Genomic DNA, 22849 nt, shown 5'->3' on the forward strand with positions numbered 1-22849 from the left:
TCCCGCCCACTGTGGGCCACGTCTCCGGTGGGGTCACAAAGCTCCATGAGGCAGATCAGGCCCCACGGGACCCACCACAGAGGGGAAGGGCCGCAGGCGGGCTTGGCCCAGCCCAGCAGATTGAGGGGCCTGGGCAGTCCTCCTTACAGAGATAGGTGCTCCTGGCAAACTGCTCCTGCTGCCTGGGCTGAGGCCTGAGAGGGTGGTGGGTTCACTGGCCGCCGTTCCTACCTTTGCAGCTCAGTGTGGGTAAACTGTGACCTCCCGGATGCCCCCTGAGCTTGGGAGCCGGCCACCCTGAGCAAGGGGGGCGGGTGCTTCAGGCAGGGAGGTGGGTTCCTAGTCCCTCCAGTCCCTCCCTGGCCTGTGTGAGGTTCCCACCTTGGCCTGAGAGAAGAGTCACTGAAGGCCGGGTCGTTCCGGGGAGAGGGCGCGTCCCACAGAACCCTCGGCCCGGCTGCCGGAGAGCGGGGTGCCCCTCCTGGGAGATCTGTAGACCCCCTGCAGTCCCCCGTGAGGGCAAGGGGCTCCCGGAGGCAGGAGTGAGGGAGCAGCTGGCACCCTGCGGGGAGCCTCAAAGCCTCCTTTGGATCAAAACCCATTTTGATTTTCCTCCCCACGTGAACGCTGGGGGAACATGGCTAGAAGATTCTCTGACCAGCCAGGGAATAGTCTGTCCCCCTTGTAGCTCTAGTTTAGTTAAATCTATTTAGCCTTTACTTTCTATGGTTACTTGTCAAATCAGGAAATAGGTTCATATTCTGCCTCTCATCAAAAGACCTTTACGAGGGTCTCTTAAGTATTAAATGACATCAGCTGGGAGAGTCCGCCGCGAATCCGGCCTGAAAGGTGCCGGTTTTGCTGTTTGGGGATAGTTACATCAGCCGTTAGCAGGCGAAGTGGGCTCGACCCTCACGTGGCCTGGCAGTTCTGCTCCTCCCGGTTGGTGAACTAAGTCAAGCCGTCACCATCGCCCCTCAGGCCGAAGGTTGTGCAGACATCGCCGCTGCGGGTCTTCGGGCCAGGGTCCGCTCCTGCGCCCGCGTCCTGCTCCGGTCGGCCTGCTGTGTCCCCTGCAAGGAGAGCCCGCTCCCCCGCAGACAGACTGGCCGCCGTGAGCCGCCCGCCCCCTTCCCCAGCAGGAGCCCTCCCAGAGCCTGCTGCGGACGGACGAGCAAAGGCCCGGCAGTTCCCGGCCCACGGGGAGAGCGGCCGCCCGCAGGCTCCCGCCTCCCGTGGAAGACAGGCCGGGCTCGGAGAGGGAACCGTCTGGGGTGAAGTGGGGTCTCCGGAGGCCCGGCAGATCCGAGGGTCCTCACAAGGGGAGATGGGGTTGAAGGGGAAGACGGAGGCTCTTGATGATAGTCCACGAAAGGGGCTCCTCGCCGGGAAAGCCAGAGGGCACGTGGTGTGCTGTCCAGCCCCGCGTGGGGCCGGGGCCTCCCACAGGGGCGGCCAGGTTCCTGGGGCAGCGGCAGACTTTGTGCGCACAGTTTTGTGTTTCCCGTAAGTAACGGTTATTGAAAATCAGCGTGTGTATTTTAGGCCAAATTCCAAAGGAGTTACTCATTTTTTCAGCAAACAAGCAGAGCCACAGTCGTGTTTTCCAGCACCCACGGGACAGGGGGCTGCGAGGGTGGGGCCCCAGGACCTCCTCCCCCACGGCTGCCGCCTCGTCCTGGGGCCCGGGCTCCTTCCAGCACTTCCCTCTGAGCCTGGCGGGCTGCGCCTCCGTCACGGCCTGGCCCTCAGCGAGATTTCATAGGATGCCCCCGGTGGCACTGGATGGCCGGGCGTGGTCCTGTGGCTGCAGGGACAGAGGACTGCTAAACATATCCGCTGTTTTGGCCCATCTGCTCTGGGCCATGGATCTCACGCACGGTGACCCCCACAGCCACCCTGCAACATGTGCACCACGACTCCCATTGCGCAGATGCGGAAACAAAGGCTCAGAGGGTCACCCAGTTCGCAGTTGCCCCCGCGTCAGTGCTCCGGGCCCCCTTGTGTCCTCTCCCTGCCCCTCTTGTTCTGGGGGATCCGGCAGGGGAGGGGGGGGCGGGTTTCCAGCTGCTCCTCATTTCTGGATCCGTAGAATCCCCACCGCGCTGGGTTCCCAGGCACCACATTCCCAGCCAGGCCGCGGGCCGCGTCGGAACGAACGCCACGACTTCTCGGCCTCTCTGGGTTCCGAGTGCCTTCGCCGGAGCCCCAGGGGCACCACCGCCACCCGCGCCACCCAGGGGCCACCGCTCGGGCTTGCGTGGCTCACCCAGTGTCCTGTGTTCTCTCAACAGCAAATGAAGCTCATGGCCGAGAACCTGAAGGAGGAATCAAGGGAAGGCCGTAAGGAGGAGGAGGAGGAGGAGGCCTGAGGGCCGCCCGGGCTGCCCTGCACGAGGGCACGGGGGCACCTGGACCCGGACCCCATGCGTGGCCCATGAGGCGGTGCCCGGTGGCAGGCAGCCCCGCCCCCCGGTGTCCTGGTGGGGGCCCGTGGAGCCCCCCACCAGGCCGCACGCCGATGCGGCTGCCCCCCTCCCCCCCACCCCCACCCCCACCCCCACCCCCACCCCCGCACCGCCCCGGGGCCTCACCCCTCGCAGCCAGCCTCTGTCACGCCCCGTGGCCTGGGCGGAAGGGGCCGCCTGCCGAACCCCAGTCGAGGGGGGGGGCGTGCGCCGCGAGGCCGTGTCGCCGGCACCCGGACAGCTGCGACCACCCCTTCCCCGGTTCTGTTTCGCGGTGTGTCCCCCGAAACCACAGTAACGAAGCCATTAAAGGCAACGCGCACCTCTCTGACTCCTCCTTAGCGCACGTGGCCTGGGAGGCCCCCCTTCCGAAGCCAGCTCCGGGTCACGTCGTCGGTGGTGGGGGGGGGGGGGGGTTGGAGCCAGAGGCGGGGTGCCGGCTGGGGGCGGGGCGCCCGTGCGCCACCCGCGGAGCCTGGGGCCGGGCCTGGGGCCCAGGCCATCCTCGTCCTCGGTCCTCATCCTCGGGAGGTGAGGTTCTGTCCCCGCGGGGGGCCTGGCCAGGGCCGCTGGGGGGGCTGCCTCCGTGCCCACGGCCCCAGGCGGAGGGAGGGAGGGCCGGCTGCCTCGCCCGGCACCCCGGCGTGGGCTCACCCCTGCGGAAGAGGGCCCCCGCCCGCCCCCACCCCACCCCACCCCCGTGCCGTCGGGCCGCGCGCACCTCTTTCCCAGGCGCGAGGACGGTGACTCTGGGGTTCCGGCTGCGGTCTAGCCGGGCGTGAGGACCGCCCGGGAGGGCAGGGCCCCGCTTCCTTCTTCCCCTGCCAGCTGCCCCCCTCTGCCTCACGCGACGGCCGGCACCCCCCGCCCGGCCCGGGCCCGGTCCCTCCGGCCCGGCCACCACGCACCTGCGGGCCCTTCCTTCCACTTGGGAGGGAGCCGGGAGGGGCTGAGGACCTGGTGGCTTCTAGACCCGTGTCCCTCGGGGCCCGGCACCTGGATCCTCCCGTTCCTCCCGTTCGCATCGGTGGAGGCGGCCCCGGGGGCCCCCGGGGGCCTGGCGTGCCAGAAGCCCCTCCTCCCCGCCGGCCTCTCGCGGCCGCTCGGGGTCCCGCCAGGCCTCCCCGCCCGCCGGCGCGGACGTCTCCCAGTTGGCTCTGCCCGGTCCCCGCCTGGCGGAGGGCGCTCCAGGGCACAGGCGGTCGGTGGTCGTCCGGGGCTTGAGGAACGCCCCTTGAGGAACGCTTTCCGTGAGCTCGCTCGCGTTTCGAAACACCAGTGAGCGGTAGCCGCCGCTGTGGTCCCGGGCCCTGAGCCGCCTCCAGGAGCCTCCCCGCGCTGCAGCCCGGGCGCCTGTGTTTGCTGGGGAAGGAGAGACGGCGGGCGGGTCGGGGGGCCAGCTCCCGGTCTCCCGCAGGTCCTGGCTAGGGGGGCGAACGCAGGCGGCGGGGAGAGGCCCGTTAGCTCAACTCCCCGCCCGGGGTGGGGGTGGGGGTGGGGGTGGGGGCCCACGGCCGCCCGCGAGGGGCGGCCTCTCCGGGCTGGGCCTGCTCGCCCCCCGAGGTGCGCCCCTCGCTGGAGGCTGCCTTCCCCAGGAGCCTCCCCTGACCTTCCTCGCCACGAAGCGCTCCGCCAGGGCGAAGCCAGAGCTGCGTGGGGAACGCGGTACCCCTGGGGTGCCGGGCACACGGGAGCCACCTCCGCGGGGGCCGCGGGCCTCAGGAGGGTGGCCGTGGGACCGGCCGGGCCGTGTCGAGAGGGAGGCTGGTGGTCCCCGCGCCCACCCAAGCGCTCGCCGCGGCCCGCACCCTGCACCTCCCTTCCTTAGGTCTCCTGCGCGCCGACTGGGCCCGCGCGCTCCTGTCTCTGGCCTCCCCTCCGCCCTCGGGGGCCCGCCGGCACCCCTGCCCCGCCAGCCGTGGGATGGCGCCGCCGCCTCAGGCCTCCCGCTGGCCACGCGCGAGGGGACACCGCCCCGCTCTGCTCCCCGGTTCCCACGGGTTCGGCTGGGGGCGCAGCTGCGTGACCACCCTGCTCGCGTGTCCTCAGCCCGCCCGTCCCACAGAGCGGACCGGACCGGACCGGAGGCACCCCCTCCCCCCCCCCCCCCCCGCCCTGCCCGCGTGGACCCCCGAGGGTGCAGAACGGGACGGCACCCCGAGGGGACCCGGCGGCGTCCCCCAGGGGGAGGATGGGCCGGGACCCGCAGGAAGGGCTGCTGAGCCCCGTGGGCCCGGCCCCGTGTTTCTCAGAGGCGGACAGAGGAGCCGCCCACGCTGTGGTCAAGCCCAGAAGGCCGAAAGCGGGTCTCTGGACCGCAAGCCCGTCACCACCGGCTCTCAGGGACGGTGCCGGAGTGGCCCCCAGGCAGAGGCCGGGCCGGGGGTGACCGCAGCCCTCGCCGGGCAGGAGGGGGGCAGGGGCCGGTCCTCCGGCCTGCGGGGGGCGTGGAAGGCGTCCCGCGGTCTCTCCCCCTTGACGAGTCCCCCCACCCCACCCCCCGGAGGTCCTGTGATACCATCACCAAGCCGCGGGTGGCCGGTGGGCCTTGATCCCGCGTCCCTCCTCAGCCCGACCCCCCCCCCCCCCCATGCTGGTTCTGTGCCTATTTCGCCGGCACCCCTGGGACGGCCGGCTGTCAGGCCCCACATGGGGGCCCCAGAGGCCCCAGGGGGTCCCGATGCCTAGGCCCGGGTTTCCGCTGGCAGAGCCAGCCCTGGGCGAGGAGGGGTCAGGCGGTGGACACTCCCGTCCCTCCTGAGGGCCACGCCGTCACACTCCTTACCGGCCGCTCAAAAGCTGAGCCTTCAGGGCAGATCTTTATCTCAGTGGCTTTTGGGAGGAAGTCAGAAGCCAGTGGCTAGGGATGCCCGGTCGCACGATGGAGCCGGAGCCGGGGGCCCAGTGTCCCTTGAGATGCCCTGTGAGCCTCACTTTCCTTACACGGTTCTTTTAAAACTGAGGCAACCGGGGCACGTGGGGTTCCCGCAGGAGTGTGGCCCGCTCTCAGCCCCGCGAAGGCCCGCATCGGCCAGGACGGTATCGCGGCCCCGCCACGAGCTGCCTGCCAGCGGCCCTCTCCTCAGCCCTGACCCCGCAGCCCCCGCCCTTTTCCCCCCGCAGGAAACCAGCCAGAGAAGACCCAAGGCCGAAGGCCGCAGAACCAGAGGCCCCGGCCGTAGACTCCTCCAGCTGTTATTTCAGGAATCCCACGGCCCTCAAGGAGGGCACGTGGCACCGGCCCTAGGCCGAGCCCGCGTCCCCCACGCCCACCCAAGGAGGCTTGGAGAGAAGGGGGCCCGACCCAGGCCGGGGCCGCTGGAGCCCCGAGGGAAGACGCGTCCCTCATCCCACCCGGGAGAGGGGCCACGGCGTCTTCGGAGGACGGAAGACGCTCTTCCTGGGCCTGTCAGGAGGCCCCTTTGGCCATCTTCTCGTCCCAGCAAAAGTAGGCTCCCGGGAAGGCTGTGGGACGCAGCATCCTAGCTTTCCAAGAGGCGAAGTTAGGAGGTCTTAGAAGACAGCCAGGGGCCCCACCCGAGGCCTGTGCCGGGCGGGCGGTGAGTCCGGGACCGGGCCCCGTGGCGGTGGGCCCCGCTCGGTGACGTGGGGCCTCTGGGAAACAATCACCTGGACCCTGTTGGAGCGGATGCCCTGGTCCCACCCCCGGGCCTGAGGGACAGGACTTTGGCAGCTTGGCCCGAGTCTGCATCCCAGGGGATGCCTGCCGTGGTGCCCGTGCACCCCGAGGCTTGGGAACCACGGTGGGGGCAGAGGCCCTTCTCGTTTCTCTCCCGAAGGGGCTGATGCCAAAGGCCCTCCAGAGCCAGCCTCCCGCCCCCTGGCCTGGTCACCACGGTCACCACGGGAGGGGGGGGGGTGAGGGGGGGAAGGGGAGGGGGAGACCCCACCGGGACCTGACCACGGGGCACAGGAGCAGACCCTGGCCAGCCCCCCGGATGCCGCCATCGGATGGCCTCCCTCCTCCCCAGGCCTTTGTAGGCCCTGAGATATCGGGGCAGTTCAGGGAGGGAGGGGGCCGGATGCCTGCCGACAGCGACAGCCGCGTGGGCCTCGAGGGATTACCTTAGACCAGGAAAAGACCGTGGTGGCGTTTGTCCCTGAGCGCGTGGCGCAAGTCACGCTGACGGCACGCGGCTCGCAGACACCGCAGCCTCCTCTCTAGACCGTCTGCAGGGCTGGTGAACCTGGCGCGCGCGCGGAAGGGAGCAACCGGGCACAAAGTGTCCAGAGCACGTGGCCCCCTCCGCGTGTCCTCTCTCTCGTGACCCGGGCAGGAGGACGCGAGGCGGCGTGGGTAAGCCCAGGCCGGCGGGCCCTCTCGGGGAGCAGGACGCCGCAGCCGTCCCCGGACCCCAACAGGCACAAGGCAGCCCGACCGGCCCGGGGCGCGCAGAGCTCGCGGCCGGATCTTCGCCTTGCACTGCTGCTCCCCGCCAGGACGTGGTGGCGGGGTGCCGAACACCCGGAGGGCGCTGCCTCCGTCTACACAGCTGCCTGGCTCGGAGGAGGGAGACCACTCCTGTCTCCGCCCCGACGGAGACCGCTGAGCGGCTTTAAAGCAGCCTCTCCCCTCCCCGCCCCCCCCCCCCGCCCCGGCCCCGACCCCAACCCCAGAACGCAAGGCCCCAAAACGGGCGCCACGGGGTCGGCCCATCACAGGTGGAGTCAGCCACATCCAGACGGGGAGACCGGAGCTTTCCACGGTCACCTGCCCCGTCCTGAGGGCGCCCTGCCTGCCGCGGGCCCTGGAGGGCAGCTTGCTGCAGCCGCTGCTTACCAGCCACAAGTCACTCTGCGGCGCCTCACGTTTGGCCCACGCCCGAAGGAAGGACGCAGGCTGGGGTTTGCGTCGACGACCCGAATCGGCCCGGCCACGTGGCCGACTTCCACCCAAACCGTGGGGTCCACCAGGCGGTCGTTGCTGTGCTTTCCACACGCACACGCGGAAGGCCCCGTTTCCCACAGACCGCGGGCATCTTGGGGGCCTCCCCGGTCCCAATTTCCTCCCCGGGGGTGGGTCCCAGGGAGTAGCTAGCCGGCCCAGGGAGGCCTCGGCCAGCTGGAATTCTTCGGGGGCCGTCGTGGGACCAGCTGTCTCAGCCCCGAATCTAAATGATCTCGAGGCGTGATGACCTGCCTCTTGGTCTCACGGGCAGGTCCACACCCCCCACCCCCCACCCCCCCCCCCCCGGACCCTCTGTGTCCCCAAATTTGGAATTTTTCAGGTGTTAGAAGGGTAACGGGATGCAAAGACGTGTCACAGGCTCCAGTGGGGTTTAAAGCGGAACCTTCTAGGACGAGGTCTTCACACTGCTTTGCCCAGCTCTCGGGTACTGGAAGGTCGAAGGTCATGTCGAAGGCCCTTCTCGACCCTTCGCATCCGGGTGGGCAGCCTGAGGGGCGGGCTCTGGGATCGGGCCAGTGGTGTGCCCTTGGCCAGGCCCCTGAGCCTCAGCGCCCCCACGGCGAAGCAGGGGCAGTGCGCCACCTGCCCACCCCTCAGTGGGGCGCTCTCAGAGCGACCCCCACGCGCTCACTTTGCCCCTCCCAGGGGCATCTCCCAGGACCTGCTTCCATCTCATTCTCCACAAGCTCGGGGGAGCCCCTGGTGCCCAGAGCCGATCCACAGACCGCTCGGCCTCAGAAGTTCCCAGGCTCACCTTCTCCTCGCAGCCTGCGATCTCCACCGCTTGCCTCCTCCGTGCTTTCTCTTACGCCCACGCTGGAGCGCGTCTGGACTCCCGTCTCTGGCCTTTACTGCTCCCTCAGGGCCTCTGCTCTTGCCAAAGCCCCCACCCCTTTTCAGTGTTGAGATCACCTCCCCATACTTGTGGGGTACAGACCTGCAAGGAATCTGTCAGCCAGGTGCATCACCCACGGGGCCCAGCGCAAGATGAAAATGCGGTGTCCTTGCTCGAAAGGTATTGAGAAGTTCAAGACAACAACGTAAGAGCAGAGCGTTGACTAAATCGAGGGGACCCTTCTGAGCCGGGGCCAGGGGTGGGTGACGGGCCTCACACAGTCTCCACCTTCATGCCGGCCTGCCACTAGGCACCGCTCCTTCTAGCAGTGCCCCCCGGCCTCCAGTGCCTCCGGCATTCCAGTCCAGAAATCAACATCCTAGGGAAAGGAGGAATGAGCCAAGAGGCAAGGTAGACAGTCCCTCAGCAAAGTCCACTCCGGGCTCCTGGTGATCCCCATCCGCCCAGCCGTTCAGTTCTCTGACCCTGGCATTCGGCTCCGATTCCCTCCCCGGACTCACCCTCCTTGGAACTCTCAGGACCCTCCCAGCGGTGCCCTGCCACACGTCACCATCGCTGGTCTTCCTCTGGTACTAATCGAAATCGTCATGTCATCCCTACGGGGACTATGAACTCGCAAGGACCAAGACTCAGGTTTTCTTCGCTTCCTGACTTCTCAACCTGTAACACTCTGCTTCGAGTGGGTTGTCCGCCAATACTCTGTTCTGGAGTCAGGGGTCCTCAAAAATACAGCATACCGGGAGTCCTGTTAGCTCAAGGAGGGCTGAATCCCACTTCCCCTCCTCATCTATCCCTCCCCAGATCCCAGGGGGGCGGCTGTGAGGGCAGAGAGGCAAAAGGGCAACCTAAGTCTGATGTGTCCTTCAGTGGAGGGCTTAGGAGATAGCGTCTCAGTGGTGGGTCAAATTGGCCCTTGGTCTGTCCTAAGACGCTTTAAAAGCAAGACCCCCAAGGGATCTTCCTGATTCCGAGTAACTGTATGCCAAAATGAAAACCAACACTTTTTACGTGAATAAAACAATCCAGCAGTCAACAGTGTGAAATGCGTCCGGGATTGTAATAAAACACTATCAACCGAGAATTCTGTACCCGGTGGAAATGTCCTTCACGAATTAAAAGTACTTTTTTAGACAAGTAGAAGCTGACAGAATATACTGTCAGCAGACCTGCACTGCAAGAAAATTTCAAGTTCTAAAGACAGAAGGAAAATACCAAACTGTGGATACACAGAGCGAAGAGTGGTCAGGATAAAGGTCCTGGCAAAAGAAGAGACGTTCCCCTCAGGTTTCATCTCTTAAAAAGGAAACAATTTAAAACAAAAATATTTATGCCTACGTAAAAATAAAACGTATGCCGGCAATAGCACAATGAATAGGGAGAGGAAAACAGAAGTATACAGTTGTAAGGTTCTTACATTCTACATGAGGTAGATTGTGGGGTTTTGTTTTTGTTCTGAGAGAGAGAGAGAGAGAGAGAGAGAGAGAGAGAGAGATGATGTGTGCCAGCAGGGGAAAGGAGCAGAGGGAGAGAAAGAGAATCTTAAGCAGGTTCCACATTCAGTGTGGAGCCTCACATGGGACTCAGTCCCACACCCCTGGGATCATGACCTGAGCTGACAAGAGTTGGATCGACCAACTGAGCCACCCGGGCACCCCTAGATTGCGGTTTTATACGTGGATGTGTGTGTGTGTGTGTGTGTGTGTGTGTGTATACACACACACGTATGTACATACATGTATATGTATATAAATCCCTATAGCAACCACTAAAAAATTAAAGAGGCACAGCCAAGAAGCCAATAAAGAAGCTCAGTTAAACCAAAAGAAGAGAGTAAAAGAGTGGAAAAGAAACAAGAAACAGAGAAGACAGATAGACAACCAGGAAGGTGGTAGATTTAGACAACCAGGTTGATAATTATGCTAAATGTAATTGATCTAAAACACTCCAAATAAAAGGGAAAGATTTGCAGATTGCATAAAAAGACCCCACTATATGCTTGCTATCTGTAAAAACAATCCAAAAACAAAATAACTCTACCTTAAATATAAAGACAAAGGTTAAAAGTAAAAAGATGGAAAAAGATACAGTCCTACAAATCAAAGAAAGCTGAGTGGCTATATCACACCAAGTAGATTTCATGACAGAGAATAATTTACCAGAGGTAAAGAGGAACATTTCATAATGATGAAAAAGATCAATTTGTCAGGAGGATTTAACAATCTTAAATGTGCGTGTACCTGACAACAAAGCTTCAGCTAGAACTAAATAAACCTGATAGAACTAAAAGGACAAATAGCAAATCCACAATTAGGGATTTCAATACTCCTTCCTCACCAAGTGATACGAGACAAAAAGTAAGCATACAGAAGTCTCAAATCGACATTAGGAAGCAACTTAACTAACTGACAAAGAACACTTTACCAAGAACCGTACTTTTCCGGCACTCACAAAAACATTCACCAAGGAAGTCCATTTAGCTGAGCCATAAGAAGAGTTTTGGTAAGCTTAAAAACATTTAAGTTATACAAAGCCTAACTTCTGGCCAAAACAGAACTGCACTAGAAATTAGTAACAGAAACTTATGTGGAAAATCTCTAAATATTTGGAAATGAAATACCTTTCAAAACATAACACGATTTAGCTTTTAAAAGGGTCACTCACACAAAAGACTCTGAATAGCCAAAATAATGTTGAAAAAGAAAACCAAAGTGGGAGGCATCACAATCCCGGACTTTAGCCTCTACTACAAAGCTGTCATCATCAAGACAGCGTGGTATTGGCACAAAAACAGACACAGAGACCAGTGGAATAGAACAGAGAACCCAGAATTAGACCCACAAATTATGGCCAACTCATCTTTGACAAAGCAGGAAAGAACATCCAATGGAAAAAAGACAGTCTCTTTAACAAATGGTGCTGGGCAAACCGGACAACGACATGCAGAAGAACGAACCTGGACCCCTTTCTTACACCAGACACAAAAATAAACTCAAAATGGATGAAAGATCTCAATGTGAGACAGGAAACCATCAAAACCTTACGGGAGGAAACAGGCAATAACCTCTTTTTTTTTTTTTTAAATTTTTTTTTTTTTCAACATTTTTTTTTTCAACATTTTTTATTTTATTTTTGGGACAGAGAGAGACAGAGCATGAACGGGGGAGGGGCAGAGAGAGAGAGGGAGACACCGAATCGGAAACAGGCTCCAGGCTCCGAGCCATCAGCCCAGGCCTGACACGGGCTCAAACTCACGGACCGCGAGATCGTGACCTGGCTGAAGTCGGACGCTTAACCGACTGCGCCACCCAGGCGCCCCGGCAATAACCTCTTTGATCTCACCACAGCAACTTCTTACTCGACATGTCTCCAAAGGCAAGGGAAATAAAAGCAAAAATGAACTATTGGGACCTCATCAAGATAAAAAGCTTCTGCAAAGCAAACAATCAACAAAACTTAAAGGCAACCGGCAGAATGGGAGAAGATAGTTGCAGATGACATACCAGATAAAGGGTTAGTAACCAGAACTTAGCAAACTCAACACCCACAAAACAAATAATCCAGTGAAGAAATGGGCAGAAGCCATGAACAGACATTTCTCCAAAGAAGACATCCAGGTCGCCAACAGGCACGTGAAGAGGCTGCACGTCACTCGTCATCAGGGAAATACAAATCAAAACCACACTGAGATATCACCTCACGCCAGTCAGAGTGGCTGAAATGAACATATCAGGAGACTCTAGATGCCGGCGAGGATGTGGAGACACGGGAACCCTCTTGCACTGTCGGTGGGAATGCAAACCGGTGTAGCTGCTCTGGAAAACGGTGTGGAGGTTCCTCAAAAAATTAAAACCAGATCTACCCTATGAGCCAGCAATAGCACTGCTAGGAATTGACCCAAGGGAGACAGGATGCTGAGGCACAGGGGCACTTGTACCCCAGTGTTTATGCAGCACTTTCAACAATAGCCAAATGATGGAAAGAGCCCAAATGTCCATCCTCTGATGAATGGAGAAAGAAATTGTGGTTTATATACACAATGGAATACTACGTGGCAGTGAGAAAGAATGACATCTGGCCAGTTACAGCAGTGTGGATGAAACAGGAGGGTATTCTCCTAAGTGAAGTAAGTCAGACAAAGACGGGTATCATGTTTTCACTCATGTGTGGAATTTGAGAAACTTAACAGAAGCCATGGGGGAGGGGAAGAGGAAAAATAGTTTCAAGCAGGGAGGGAGGCCAACCATAAGAGACTCTTAAATACAGAGAACAAACTGAGGGTTGCTGGGGGTGGGGAGTGGGGGGAGGGGAAGCTGGGGGAGGGGCACTGAGGAGGACACTTGCTGGGATGAGCACTGAGTGTTGTATGGAAGCGATGAATTGTGGGAAGCCCCTGCCGAAACCAAGAGCACACTGTATACGCTGTGTGTTAGTATGTTAGCTAGCTTGACAATAAATCATATTCAAAAAACAAAGAAAGAAAACAGAAACAAAACAGAACAGTAAAAGGATCACTTGCACTGCCGAATGGAGAACACACAAGAGAAAGGCAAGGGCAGAAGCGGCAAGGTGCCCCAGGAGGAATTTACAGTCGTGCACTTGAGTGCGTGTGAGTTGTGTGAAGAGGAGGGTGTCATGGGCTAGAGTGTTTGTAGTGAAGGCAGTAAGAAAGGGTGAATTTGTGTGTGTGTCGTTTTTATGGTCTTTTTTTTTTTTAACGTTTTAGTTATTTTTGAGAGAGAGAGAGAGAGAGAGAGAATCCAAAGCAGGCTCCAGGCTCTGAGCTGTCAGCACAAAGCCCGATGTGGGGCTCAAACTCACCGATCGGGAGATGATGACCTGAGCCGAAGTCAACGTTTAACCGAGAGCCACCCAGGCGCCCCAAGAAGGGGTCAATTTTTGAATGGTGCATAAGATTTTCTGTTTGGGGGGTACTTAGGTGCTCAGTCATCTGAGCGTCTGACTCGATTTCAGCTCAGGTCATGATCCCAGGGTCATGGGGATCAAGCACACTCAGTGTGGAGCCTGCTTGCTGCTTGCGATGGTCTCTCTCCCTCTTCCCCCTGCCACTCCCCCCCCCCCCCCCCCCGGCTCACGCACTCTCCCTCTCGCTAAAAAAAGAAAAAAAATTTTAAAAAAGGGAAGGGTGATACCAAGATTCTTGTACAAAAAGGTTGAGAGCGGCCACTTACGAGACGGGAAAAATTAGGAGGGGAAGGATTTTGAGGGGAAGGTTGTAAGTTTTGAACACGAACTAAGGTGCTTATCAGACACATCCGTGTAGCTGAGTCAAAGAGGTTGCCGGGGTCTGGTGTTCCTGGGATGTGGGCTGAATGTATCTTGGGTTCTATCAGCGCGTAAACTGAATGGGATGGCGGAGAGACTGAGCGCAGAGAAGGCTCCAGGAATGAACTTGCAGTACTCCCAAGTTCGGAGTTTGGGAGAACTAGCAGCCGGGGGATGGGAGGCCGTGAGTTGAAACTGGGCCCCAGAACAGCAGGGGGTTCACGAGGAAGGCTGCCCAACTGCTCACACGCTACCGTGGGCTTGAAGCTGACCACTGGGGTTGTGGCCGCCAGGGCCTAAGGCTATGGTGGGGGCCGACGGGAAGGGAAGAGGCGCAAACGCGTAGATTTCTTCTGGGGTTTGTGGTAACGCTTGCACAACATCTACACGGAACCCCCTGAATCGTACAAGCGGTGCATCTCAAAGCCGTTTTTAAAAACCGACCACTGGTTTTAGCACCTGGAGGTCACTGCTGACATTGAGCAAAGCAGTTACCGTGGGACGACAGCAGCGAGAGCCTGACTGGAAGGGTCCAGAGAGCGAAGAGAGAGAACAAAGACATCTTTTTAAGATAGGGGAACAAAGTCCAGTTTGTTTTGTTTGCTGTTAGGGATGATCTAGCAGAGAAGCGAAGATCGATGGTGCAAGAGAAAGAAGAGAACGGCCAGTAGTCCCCACGGCTGCCTCACTGACACCCGGACAGGCTCAAGGTGTGAGGGAAGGAACTGACCTTGGAATCCCACCGCCGGGAGGAAGGGCAGGGCACGCGGCACAGGTGAAGGTGGGGGGCGCAGCGGGAGCCTGCGTCCCTTCCCTTCTGTTGCTTCGGTTCAGCCCACTGTCAGGGAGCCCGGTGGCCCAGCCAGGTGAGGGAAGCGATGGACCCGGGGAGCGAAGCATAGCTGATGGGCAGTCCTGGGGCCGCCTGAGACTTGCGGTCAGGAGTTTCAAGCAAGAACAGTCACAGTTCGATTCTTTCCAGGCACCTCTGGCAGCACAGGTGCACATGACGCAGGCTGGGTCTCGACACAGCTGCACTCGCAAGACACAGAAACACGGACTCGGCTTATATTGCTGAACACCAATATGCCACTTTATTATTTGGATTGTTCTTCCCGTCTGTCACATACCTGTCAATGTTTACACAATGAGGAAAATCCACCAGCAGTGGAAGCAACCGACCAAATCAGCTGATGATTCTGTACCCTCTTAACACACATCAGTTCTCACTTGGTAGGGAGACCCTTACTTCGATTCAGTCTCACGGCTATTCTTAAGATCGGTGTCGAGATTGTCACGTCTTTAAATACAGATAGAATTGCCAGAAGTACATAATTTTATATATATATATATATATGTGTATATATATATAATATATGTACACACACGTACAGAAAAATACAAGACTAATTGTTTTTCCACAATATTTAATTTACACACTACTATAACTCTATGCAACTTCTGAAGACAGGTTAAGGGGTACAAGAAACTGTTTAGAGCTAGTAAAGAGTTTGGTCCAATATTATCTTCATGTAACGGTTATCTGCTCCCTCCCTTTTATGTGACGACATACTATGACATACAACACATGCACAGTCATTCACTTACAAACAGGTGAGTAAGACGCCACTCAGACTAACCTCTGTATACCCAGAGGGCCAACCAAGCACACGCGACTAATAAGGCTCTATGATACAGCTGTGCAGCATGAACGGTCAACACTGCCGCTCCTAGAGTGAGCACCACATATACGTCGGAATATAAAAAACCATCGGAGACCAAACACACGTGGGTTAGTTAAAAGGTGCCATTCCAAGGCTATACATAATCACAGGAAGAAGTATTTACATTACTTGGAAAACAGCTGCAACAAAGAGTTTATTGCCAATGCCCTTTAGAAACTTCTCTCCTACGTTTAATACAGATGTTACGCTCACTTGTCTATGTGAACCACACATCTTATTTCTGGCCCTTTAGAAGATCCCTGCTCAGAATTTCAAGCAAATATGTTCTATGGCTTCACCCACACATCTTTTCTGGTAGCTTTCAGTTATAAATATCACAATGAACTAGAGCTGTAGCTTAAAACATATCTAGCCTAGGTCTAGAAAGTAAAAGAAGTATTTTAAGTATCACCTTTACTTAGTTTAGTAAGTATACTGTGAAATTCCCTAGTGCGGACTAAACTATACGCATCGTGAGTAGCAGAATCAGCGTGTACTTGGAGGAGCCGAGAGCCATGGAATGCAGTCCTTGGGTGCTCTGCCCCCTCTGCGGACAAAGCGACGGTCACTTCAGAGACACGAAGGGAAGCTGCTGGGAGTGGGAAGGCCCCCCCCACCCCCGCCCCGGCCGCATCCCACCCCCGGTGTGGATAAGCACCGCTTTGAAGACCCCCCAGGGCACAGCTTGCAGAGGCGGCATCCGGCCCCTCTCAAAGTTAGCCGTCTGCAATATAGCGCGTCTTACGAGACGAGACGCCACGAAAGAGGATTATCTGGTCAAAAGTCGTCTTTGTACAGGAACAGTTTAAAGCAAGAGTTAGTTCTTCGATTATTGTTTTGGCAGGAAGGCAAAGTGGAAAACACCTCCAGAAAAGAAAAAGAAAAAAACCAAAACAACAACAAAACACAAAGCAGGCTTTGTGCGTTTTGTCTGCTGTACGTGTGAATTTCACTTTTATAGGTGTATTTTTTGATCAGCCAATTCTCGTAGCTTTCTGGACAGCCAGAGAACATAGAAGAATGGAAAAAACAGAAGAGACAACCGAGTTACCAAACTGCGAAAGATCACATCCCAGTAATTTTTTTTTTAATTTATAGGCTTTTGACTTTGCCACCCTCTGTGTGCACCTTTGCTTCCATATTAGGCCCTACAGTTTCTTCTATCTACAAGGTTTTAAAGGAAACCCTAGGATGTACCCTACGGGAAGGAATTTACACCGAGCATCTTTTTGTTCTGTTGGACAGACGTACACTCTATAAGTAGAGTTAAGACACCATCAGTTCACTTCATCACGTTACAAAATAAGATTGTCTGCTTGTAATTTACCACTACGGGGGAAGCTGCCTTATAAATCTAAGTACTTTATCTCACCTAGTACAAAACAAGAAAATCTTTTTCAGTTAAATTTTACGAGCCCAACCTTGTTTTCACACTAGAGCTTAAGACAAACAGGTGTGGGTGTATTGAAACCATGGTTTTAAGGTTCTCAGTGCAGACGCTCGCTGTACTCCGCCCCTCACGGGCCTCGGGAGGCGGGGCTCGCGCTCGCTCGCTCGCTCGCTCGCTCGCTCGCAGGCTCCAGGCCCGGCGGCAACACAACGTTATTGCTTTGGTTCGGTCTCGGACAGCACGGCGTGTGCCTCAGGGCACGGAGTTTCCGTTCTCGCAGAAGGTCAGGATGGGAATTTACGTTTCTCACAAAGAGACAGAAGCATTTTTTTCTCTCTAGATTAAGTGCAGGACATCCAATTTCTAAGTGCTCCGTGTATCTTAGGTCCCAAATATACATTTTAATTTAATCCTGATCATCCACATTAAAATTATAAATGTAAAAATGACACAAGAGACTTTTCGGCTGGAAAAGAAAAGCAGTGTCTAGCAGCATGCACAAAGACCATGCATTGTCACGTCGGCAGGCGAACAAACGCGAAGGTAATAAATAACTGCTCCGAACGCCCCCTCGAAGAGAGGAAGCGCAGAGAGTGGCCGGAGGGGCGGGCCGGGCCGGGGCGCTCCGCTCTGGGCGGGCGGCGGGCGGCGGGCGGCGGGGGGCGGGTGCCAGGGGCCGGCGGGGCCGCGGTCAGATGACGTGGCAGCAGCTGGCCTGGCTGGAGGCGCACAGCAGCCCGTCCTTAGGGTTCCGCTGGATGTTCACAGAGATGGTCTTTTCGCACAGAGGTAGCTGGAGCACGTTGTTTTTCAGGTTCTTGCTCTTTATCCGTTCGAGCTCCGCGGCGCCGTCGGCCACGTGGTCGGAGAAAAACTTGCCGCCGCCCGCGCCGGGGGCCGGCCCCGCGCCCCCCGTCGAGCTGATGCACATCTTCCACGTGGACTTCTCCTGCACCTTCACGCTGGAGAACGGCAAGCCGCCCTGCGGGTCGAGAATGTACCTGGCGCCGCCGTGCAGCTGCGAGCCCAGGCAGAGGCTCATGAGTTTGAGGCTCTGGACCAGCTCCCCGGGGCCGGGGCCGGGGCCGGGGCCGGCGCAGCGGCGCGTGCTGCCCGACGTGCCCGTGGGCTTGCCCCCCGAGCCGCCCGCGGGGCTGCCGCCGCCCGCGCCGCTCTCGCTCGGGCTGGCCTTGTCCGCGCCGCCGCCGCTGCCGTCGCTCGGCTTGCCCTGGCCCCCGCCGTCGCCCTCGCTCCCGGGGGGCCCCTCGCCGCTATCCCGCCGGTGCCAGGAGTAGGAGAAGCCGCCGTCTTTGTCCAGCCGCCGGCGGCTCTCGGAGTCGTCGTCGCTGGTCTCCGAGCTGCTGCAGCTGGAGCCGCGGCCCTGGCTTTTCCTGCGGTGGTAGCGCTTGTGCACGGTGCCCGGGGAGGCGATGTTCATCTTCAGCCGGCTCAGCTTGGGAGGCAGGTTCTCATCCATGTCGAACTCGTCGTCGGACTCCCCTTCCTCAAAGATCTGGTTGAGGACGGGAGCGCTCTTCCTCGACGTCAGCCGGTTGGTGACCGAGGGCTTCCGGCGCAGAACCACCTGCGTCGAGAGGGACACGGGCTTCTTGTCCTCCTCATCTTCCTCTTCGTCCTCCTCCACCCGGAACAGGCACTTGCGCCCGCCGGCCGTGGGCTTCAAGCTCGCAGGTGACACCGTGGAGAGCGCCGGTCCGGCCAACTCGGGGAGGTCGTCTTTCTTGGCCGAGTCACACAGGCCTTTGCTCCTGTGGCCGTTGAGGACGCCGTCGGCAGCCCGAGCAGGAGACTGAGGGACGGTCCCGTGGGACAGAGGAGTGGCCGTGAGATCATCCTCCAGGTCCTGGGGCACGTCGATCTTGGTTGGCCACGACTGCCTGCGTAACAGATTGGAAGGAGAGAGCCATGTAATAATAGGCAGACTCTTACCTACACGCCACGCCACGCGATACTTACGGGGCAAAATCCACAGACTGACAAAGAAAGAAAAAAGACAAGAAAAGGAAAAACCACCCCAGCGGCCTTGCAAGCCCGTTCGACGTCCTCTAAAGATCAGCAAGGGCGCCAGCAGGGCGAACGTGGTTCTGAACCACGGGTCCGGTCTGTGGCTCACTGGCCAAATGGACACATCAGAGCTGGCGGGAAAGAGGGCCAAGAGCCAGCCCCGTCTTCCCATACACATCTTACACCACAAGAACGCAGTTTTAAACAGCACAGGGAGGTCACCAAAGCAAAATTCAAACACCACACATTTTGTTCCTTTGGGTCTTGGCGCACGACCTTTGAGGTATATGGTTTGCTAATAAAATTCACCTGAAAAAATAAAATACAATTCACCTGAAATGCCCAGTCTTCCAGATAGGACAGGATGGTGTAAAAGTGGGGACAGCTCAAGATTAAATAGGGGAGTACTGCAAAGAAAAGTCAACGTACACTGGCATGCATCTCTTCATCAATTAAAAAACACACCAAGCTAAATATAAATGCACGTATTTTTAAAAAACTTCTTGTAATGTTTATTTTTGAGAGAGCGCGCGTGAACGAGTGGGGGTCGGGGGAGGGAGTGGGACACACAGAATCCGAAGCAGGCTCCAGGCTCTGAGCTGTCAGCACAGAGGCAGGACGCAGGGCTCGAACTCAAGAACCGTGAGATCATGACCTGAGCCAAAACCCAGAGTTGGACGCTTAAACTGACTGAGTCACCCAGGCACCCCTAAATGCACGTGTTTTTAGATGTCCACACAAGCGAAATGGGCGCCAAATCCATAATTACTGAACCTTCAATTTTATTCCCCAATCTAGAGTCACCTAAGGAACAAGAACACTGCTTGGCAGCCAAAGAAAAAGACTTTTGAAAATGAGGTCTCTGGCCTGTTTCGTCCTCCCTGTCCGGGGTAATAGCAGATGCCAGAGAGATTTAAAGTAGCCCCTTCCACACTATGACACTTTTGTTTCACACCAATTATGTTCCTAGAAATAAAACTCGATTAAATCTATAGTTGGAAAAAAAACACCCGGCATTTATGATAGACCTCTTTTCCGCAGCTCAGAACCAACGGACCTTTCTCAGCGGCCCGTCGGCTAGTCACTGCTGGGTAGTTTAGGAGAGCCGAGTGCCGGATAAGGTCTTTGAGGTCACTAAGTGCCTCTGGACAAGTCACCCGTCCCCCAGCCACACAGGTACGTGAAGCCGGCGGCTCTGGGGCACCCTGGGGAGCCCCAGGCTGGGAGGCCAGCGGCCCACGGTGTCCGACCAGCAGAGCGGCAGCCGGCGCAGTCCAGGACGCGGGGACCCGCCAAGCGGCGGGGGCTCTTCACGCCTCACCTCCTGAAAAGAAAGCCAACGCCGTTCTCAGAACCCGCGCCCAGGAACAGGCCAGCTGGGTGCTGCTGCTGGGGTGGCGCCTCCACTGGCCACGTCCGAACCGATCGCTTTTATAGGAGTGAGTCAAGTTGTTAAACGGCTCACGTTAACCGAGCACGCACGTGAGCTCCTGTTGTGCTAAACTAAGTCATCTGTATTGTCACAACACTGTGAGCAAATCTGGCTTAACAAAACAGAGGAGAGACAGCTAAACAAGAATTAGGAAGGAGTCACATGGACGGCACGGTTCACTGCCTCAGTGCTCACCAGAGCCAGCGCTGTCCCGGGAGCCTGATGGGGGTTAGTGCACTTGGCCCCCCACGGCTCCACAAGGGAGCCACATCTTCCCTCTTCACAGACGAGGAAATGAGAACACAGTAAGAAACCTGCCCAAGGTCATGCAGGCTTGTGAACAGTGACATGTGGGTTGGGTTCCACAGTTACTCCCCACCCCCCCCACCCCCCCACCCGCCCCCCGCCCGAGGCAACCTAGGAAGCTTCCGGATGGCTGTGGCTGCACAGACAGACGTCTGCGGGGTCTGGCCTCAGTGGTCCTCCTCACTTCCAGGTCGGTCAGAGGATGCCGGCCCCGAGCCCTCCCGTGCTAGGGTCAGCTCCTCAGAGGACCCCGTGAGGCCTCTTTTAACACACAGACCGCACCACGCTTCCAACCCACCCCGGCAGAACACGAAGAAGGTGCACTGCCTGCGGCCGGGGGTCCCCGGCTCCCCCTGCCTGCCCCTCTTGGGGAGCTAACTGCTGGTTCAAAGGCCCATCTACTGACGCGGGGTCACTGACCTGAGGGCATGTCCAGCAGCAGAACCAAGCCAGGTCCAGGGTTCTGGCAAAGTCACAGTGACAATAAGAAGAAGGCAAGGAAGCAGGTCTACCACCTTGCCTGGGCCCGGAGGAGGCGAGGCCCTCACACCATCTCCACTCCAGCATCCCCAGGAGAATAAAGGGAAAAGCTGAGGGAAGGTTCTGATACTTCTCTGTCGCCTCTGTCAGTTTTGTTAACTTTTATAATAAAGTAAAACCAACTTAACTCGTTTACATATGTGATCAAGTTTAGATTGAGTTCTGATCTGTTTCCCTAAAAATAGCTCAAATCCAAACATTCCATTCTCCAAGGCTGGGGTGACTCCAGACTGGGTGGCCCGATGTGTGGTGACCCTGCTCTTTCCCATCAGGGGCCTCAGCCCGGGACTAGGTTGACCTCACCACTCAAAGTCATGGTCCTGGCTGGTCTCACACCCAAGAGCCCCCAGCCCCCGGGGCCCAGTCCTCTTCCAAGCAGATACCACACAGCATGCCTAGGCTTTATTACAGAAGACTCCATCCAGGATATAAATGAAGTTACAAAGACCACTTTCCAGTTCTAGATTTCTAAATCTTTATTCTTTGGCCACCCAGGAACATTTTCGTCTCTCTTCTCTGTCGCCCCATCCCAAGTAACAGCCTACACACGGCAAGCTGACAGCACGTAATGTAAATCCAATGGCTTTCTGCCTATTTTAAATAATAATTACTACTTAATATTCACACATACATACATATTCCTATGTGGATGTAAGAGTAGAGAATTATTCAGAATTGGGAGCATCCTTCTCTTTTTGAATCACTACACTTCCACGGATTACTTCATCTGAAGAGGGAAAGATAAATTATATATAACTTTCAGAGTGGTGATGTCAAAAAGGAACCCTCTCCATGCTTTGATTTTAAATAGAAAGCTAATATGGCAGAAGAAAAAGCAAAGTGGGAAAGAGGGGGTGGGAGGGGGGAGGAGGAGAAGATGGAAAGCACACTCACGACTTTGACAACGGTGGTGGTAAAATATTCGTAACAGTGACAGCACACAGAGCAGCCCAGTTCAGGAGGCAGACAGTATTATCACTCCCACTGTCACTCCCAGTCAGAAAGAGGTTAAGTGACCTCCCAAGGTCAGGCAGCCAATAAATCAACTAGCTGATGTGTGTAATCACTGAAATCCTGAGCTAACACAATGGCACAGAAACGCCCTGGATGTTCTTAAAAATTATTTTAAAAAACTGAGGGAGGGGCGCCTGGGTGGCTCAGTCGGTTAAGCGTCCGACTTCAGCTCAGGCCACGATCTCGCAGTCCGCGAGTTCGAGCCCCGCGTCGGGCTCTGGGCTGACGGCTCAGAGCCTCGAGCCTGCTTCTGATTCTGTGTCTCCCTCTCTCTCTGCCCCTCCCCCATTCATTCTGTGTCTCTCTCTGTCTCAAAAATAAATAAAAGCGTTAAAAAAAAAAAAAAAACAAAAAAACTGAGGGAAAGTATGGCCTTGTTCCTGGAATGAAAAATTAAAGAAAATAACACATTAATACGTATCACATCTGGAAGAGTTTAATGGAAAATAGTTGACACACACTCAGCTGCTTCTCCAAACGTGTTTTCCTGGCCAGGCCAGCAGCCACAGCCCCTCTCCCCTGAACGCAGGAGGGAAGGTGTCCTTGGTGACGAAGGGACAGGACCCCCACACGCGGAGAGCCCATGCACGGCCTCTCCCATGAGGCCGCCACCCCTGTTTATATTCTCTTGCCCCAAAGAGTGATTAGGAAGCATTTTTGAAAAAGGGGTTCACTATTTCAAAACATTAAACTTACTAAAATCAGGGAGGATTTTTTTTCTCACCTAAACTGGGCCTTGATATTGCTAGGGCTTGCAGATCTGGTTTGTATTTCTTTCTCTTGTTTCTCCCTCAGGATCCTTTCAGCAAGCAGGAAGTATGTGGCCGTGATGTGGTTGTACCTGTTGGTTTCCAGGGCTCTGAGGAAAAGAAGGGGGAACA

The 22849-nt window shown here is 57.0% G+C and overlaps 2 protein-coding genes across 7 annotated transcripts in view; one reads left to right on the forward strand and one right to left on the reverse strand.

The window, feature by feature from the left end:
- ANO10 (anoctamin 10) overlaps positions 1 to 22849 on the forward strand; it is a 286676-nt gene that overhangs the window by 263279 nt on the left and 548 nt on the right. Inside the window, exon 13 of one of the 2 annotated variants that reach the window (XM_058729215.1) lies at positions 2295 to 2799. The exons of the other annotated variant lie outside the window; for it this stretch is intronic. Within the exon in view, the coding sequence (XP_058585198.1) occupies positions 2295 to 2372 (78 nt within the window). The 3' untranslated portion in view covers positions 2373 to 2799. Of the gene's footprint in view, positions 1 to 2294; positions 2800 to 22849 lie in introns of those variants that run through there. 2 annotated transcript variants of the gene reach the window in all.
- SNRK (SNF related kinase) overlaps positions 14604 to 22849 on the reverse strand; it is a 60295-nt gene continuing 52049 nt past the window's right edge. For all 5 annotated transcript variants that reach the window (XM_058729205.1, XM_058729208.1, XM_058729207.1 and 2 more), the window contains 2 exons: positions 22693 to 22827; positions 14604 to 18549 (listed from right to left, as the gene is read on the reverse strand). In XM_058729205.1, the coding sequence (XP_058585188.1) occupies positions 17343 to 18549; positions 22693 to 22827 (1342 nt within the window). In that variant the 3' untranslated portion in view covers positions 14604 to 17342. The remainder of the gene's footprint in view (positions 18550 to 22692; positions 22828 to 22849) is intronic.

The sequence above is a fragment of the Neofelis nebulosa genome, chromosome 5 (genome assembly GCF_028018385.1).
Source record: "Neofelis nebulosa isolate mNeoNeb1 chromosome 5, mNeoNeb1.pri, whole genome shotgun sequence".
Classification (NCBI taxonomy): domain Eukaryota; kingdom Metazoa; phylum Chordata; class Mammalia; order Carnivora; family Felidae; genus Neofelis; species Neofelis nebulosa.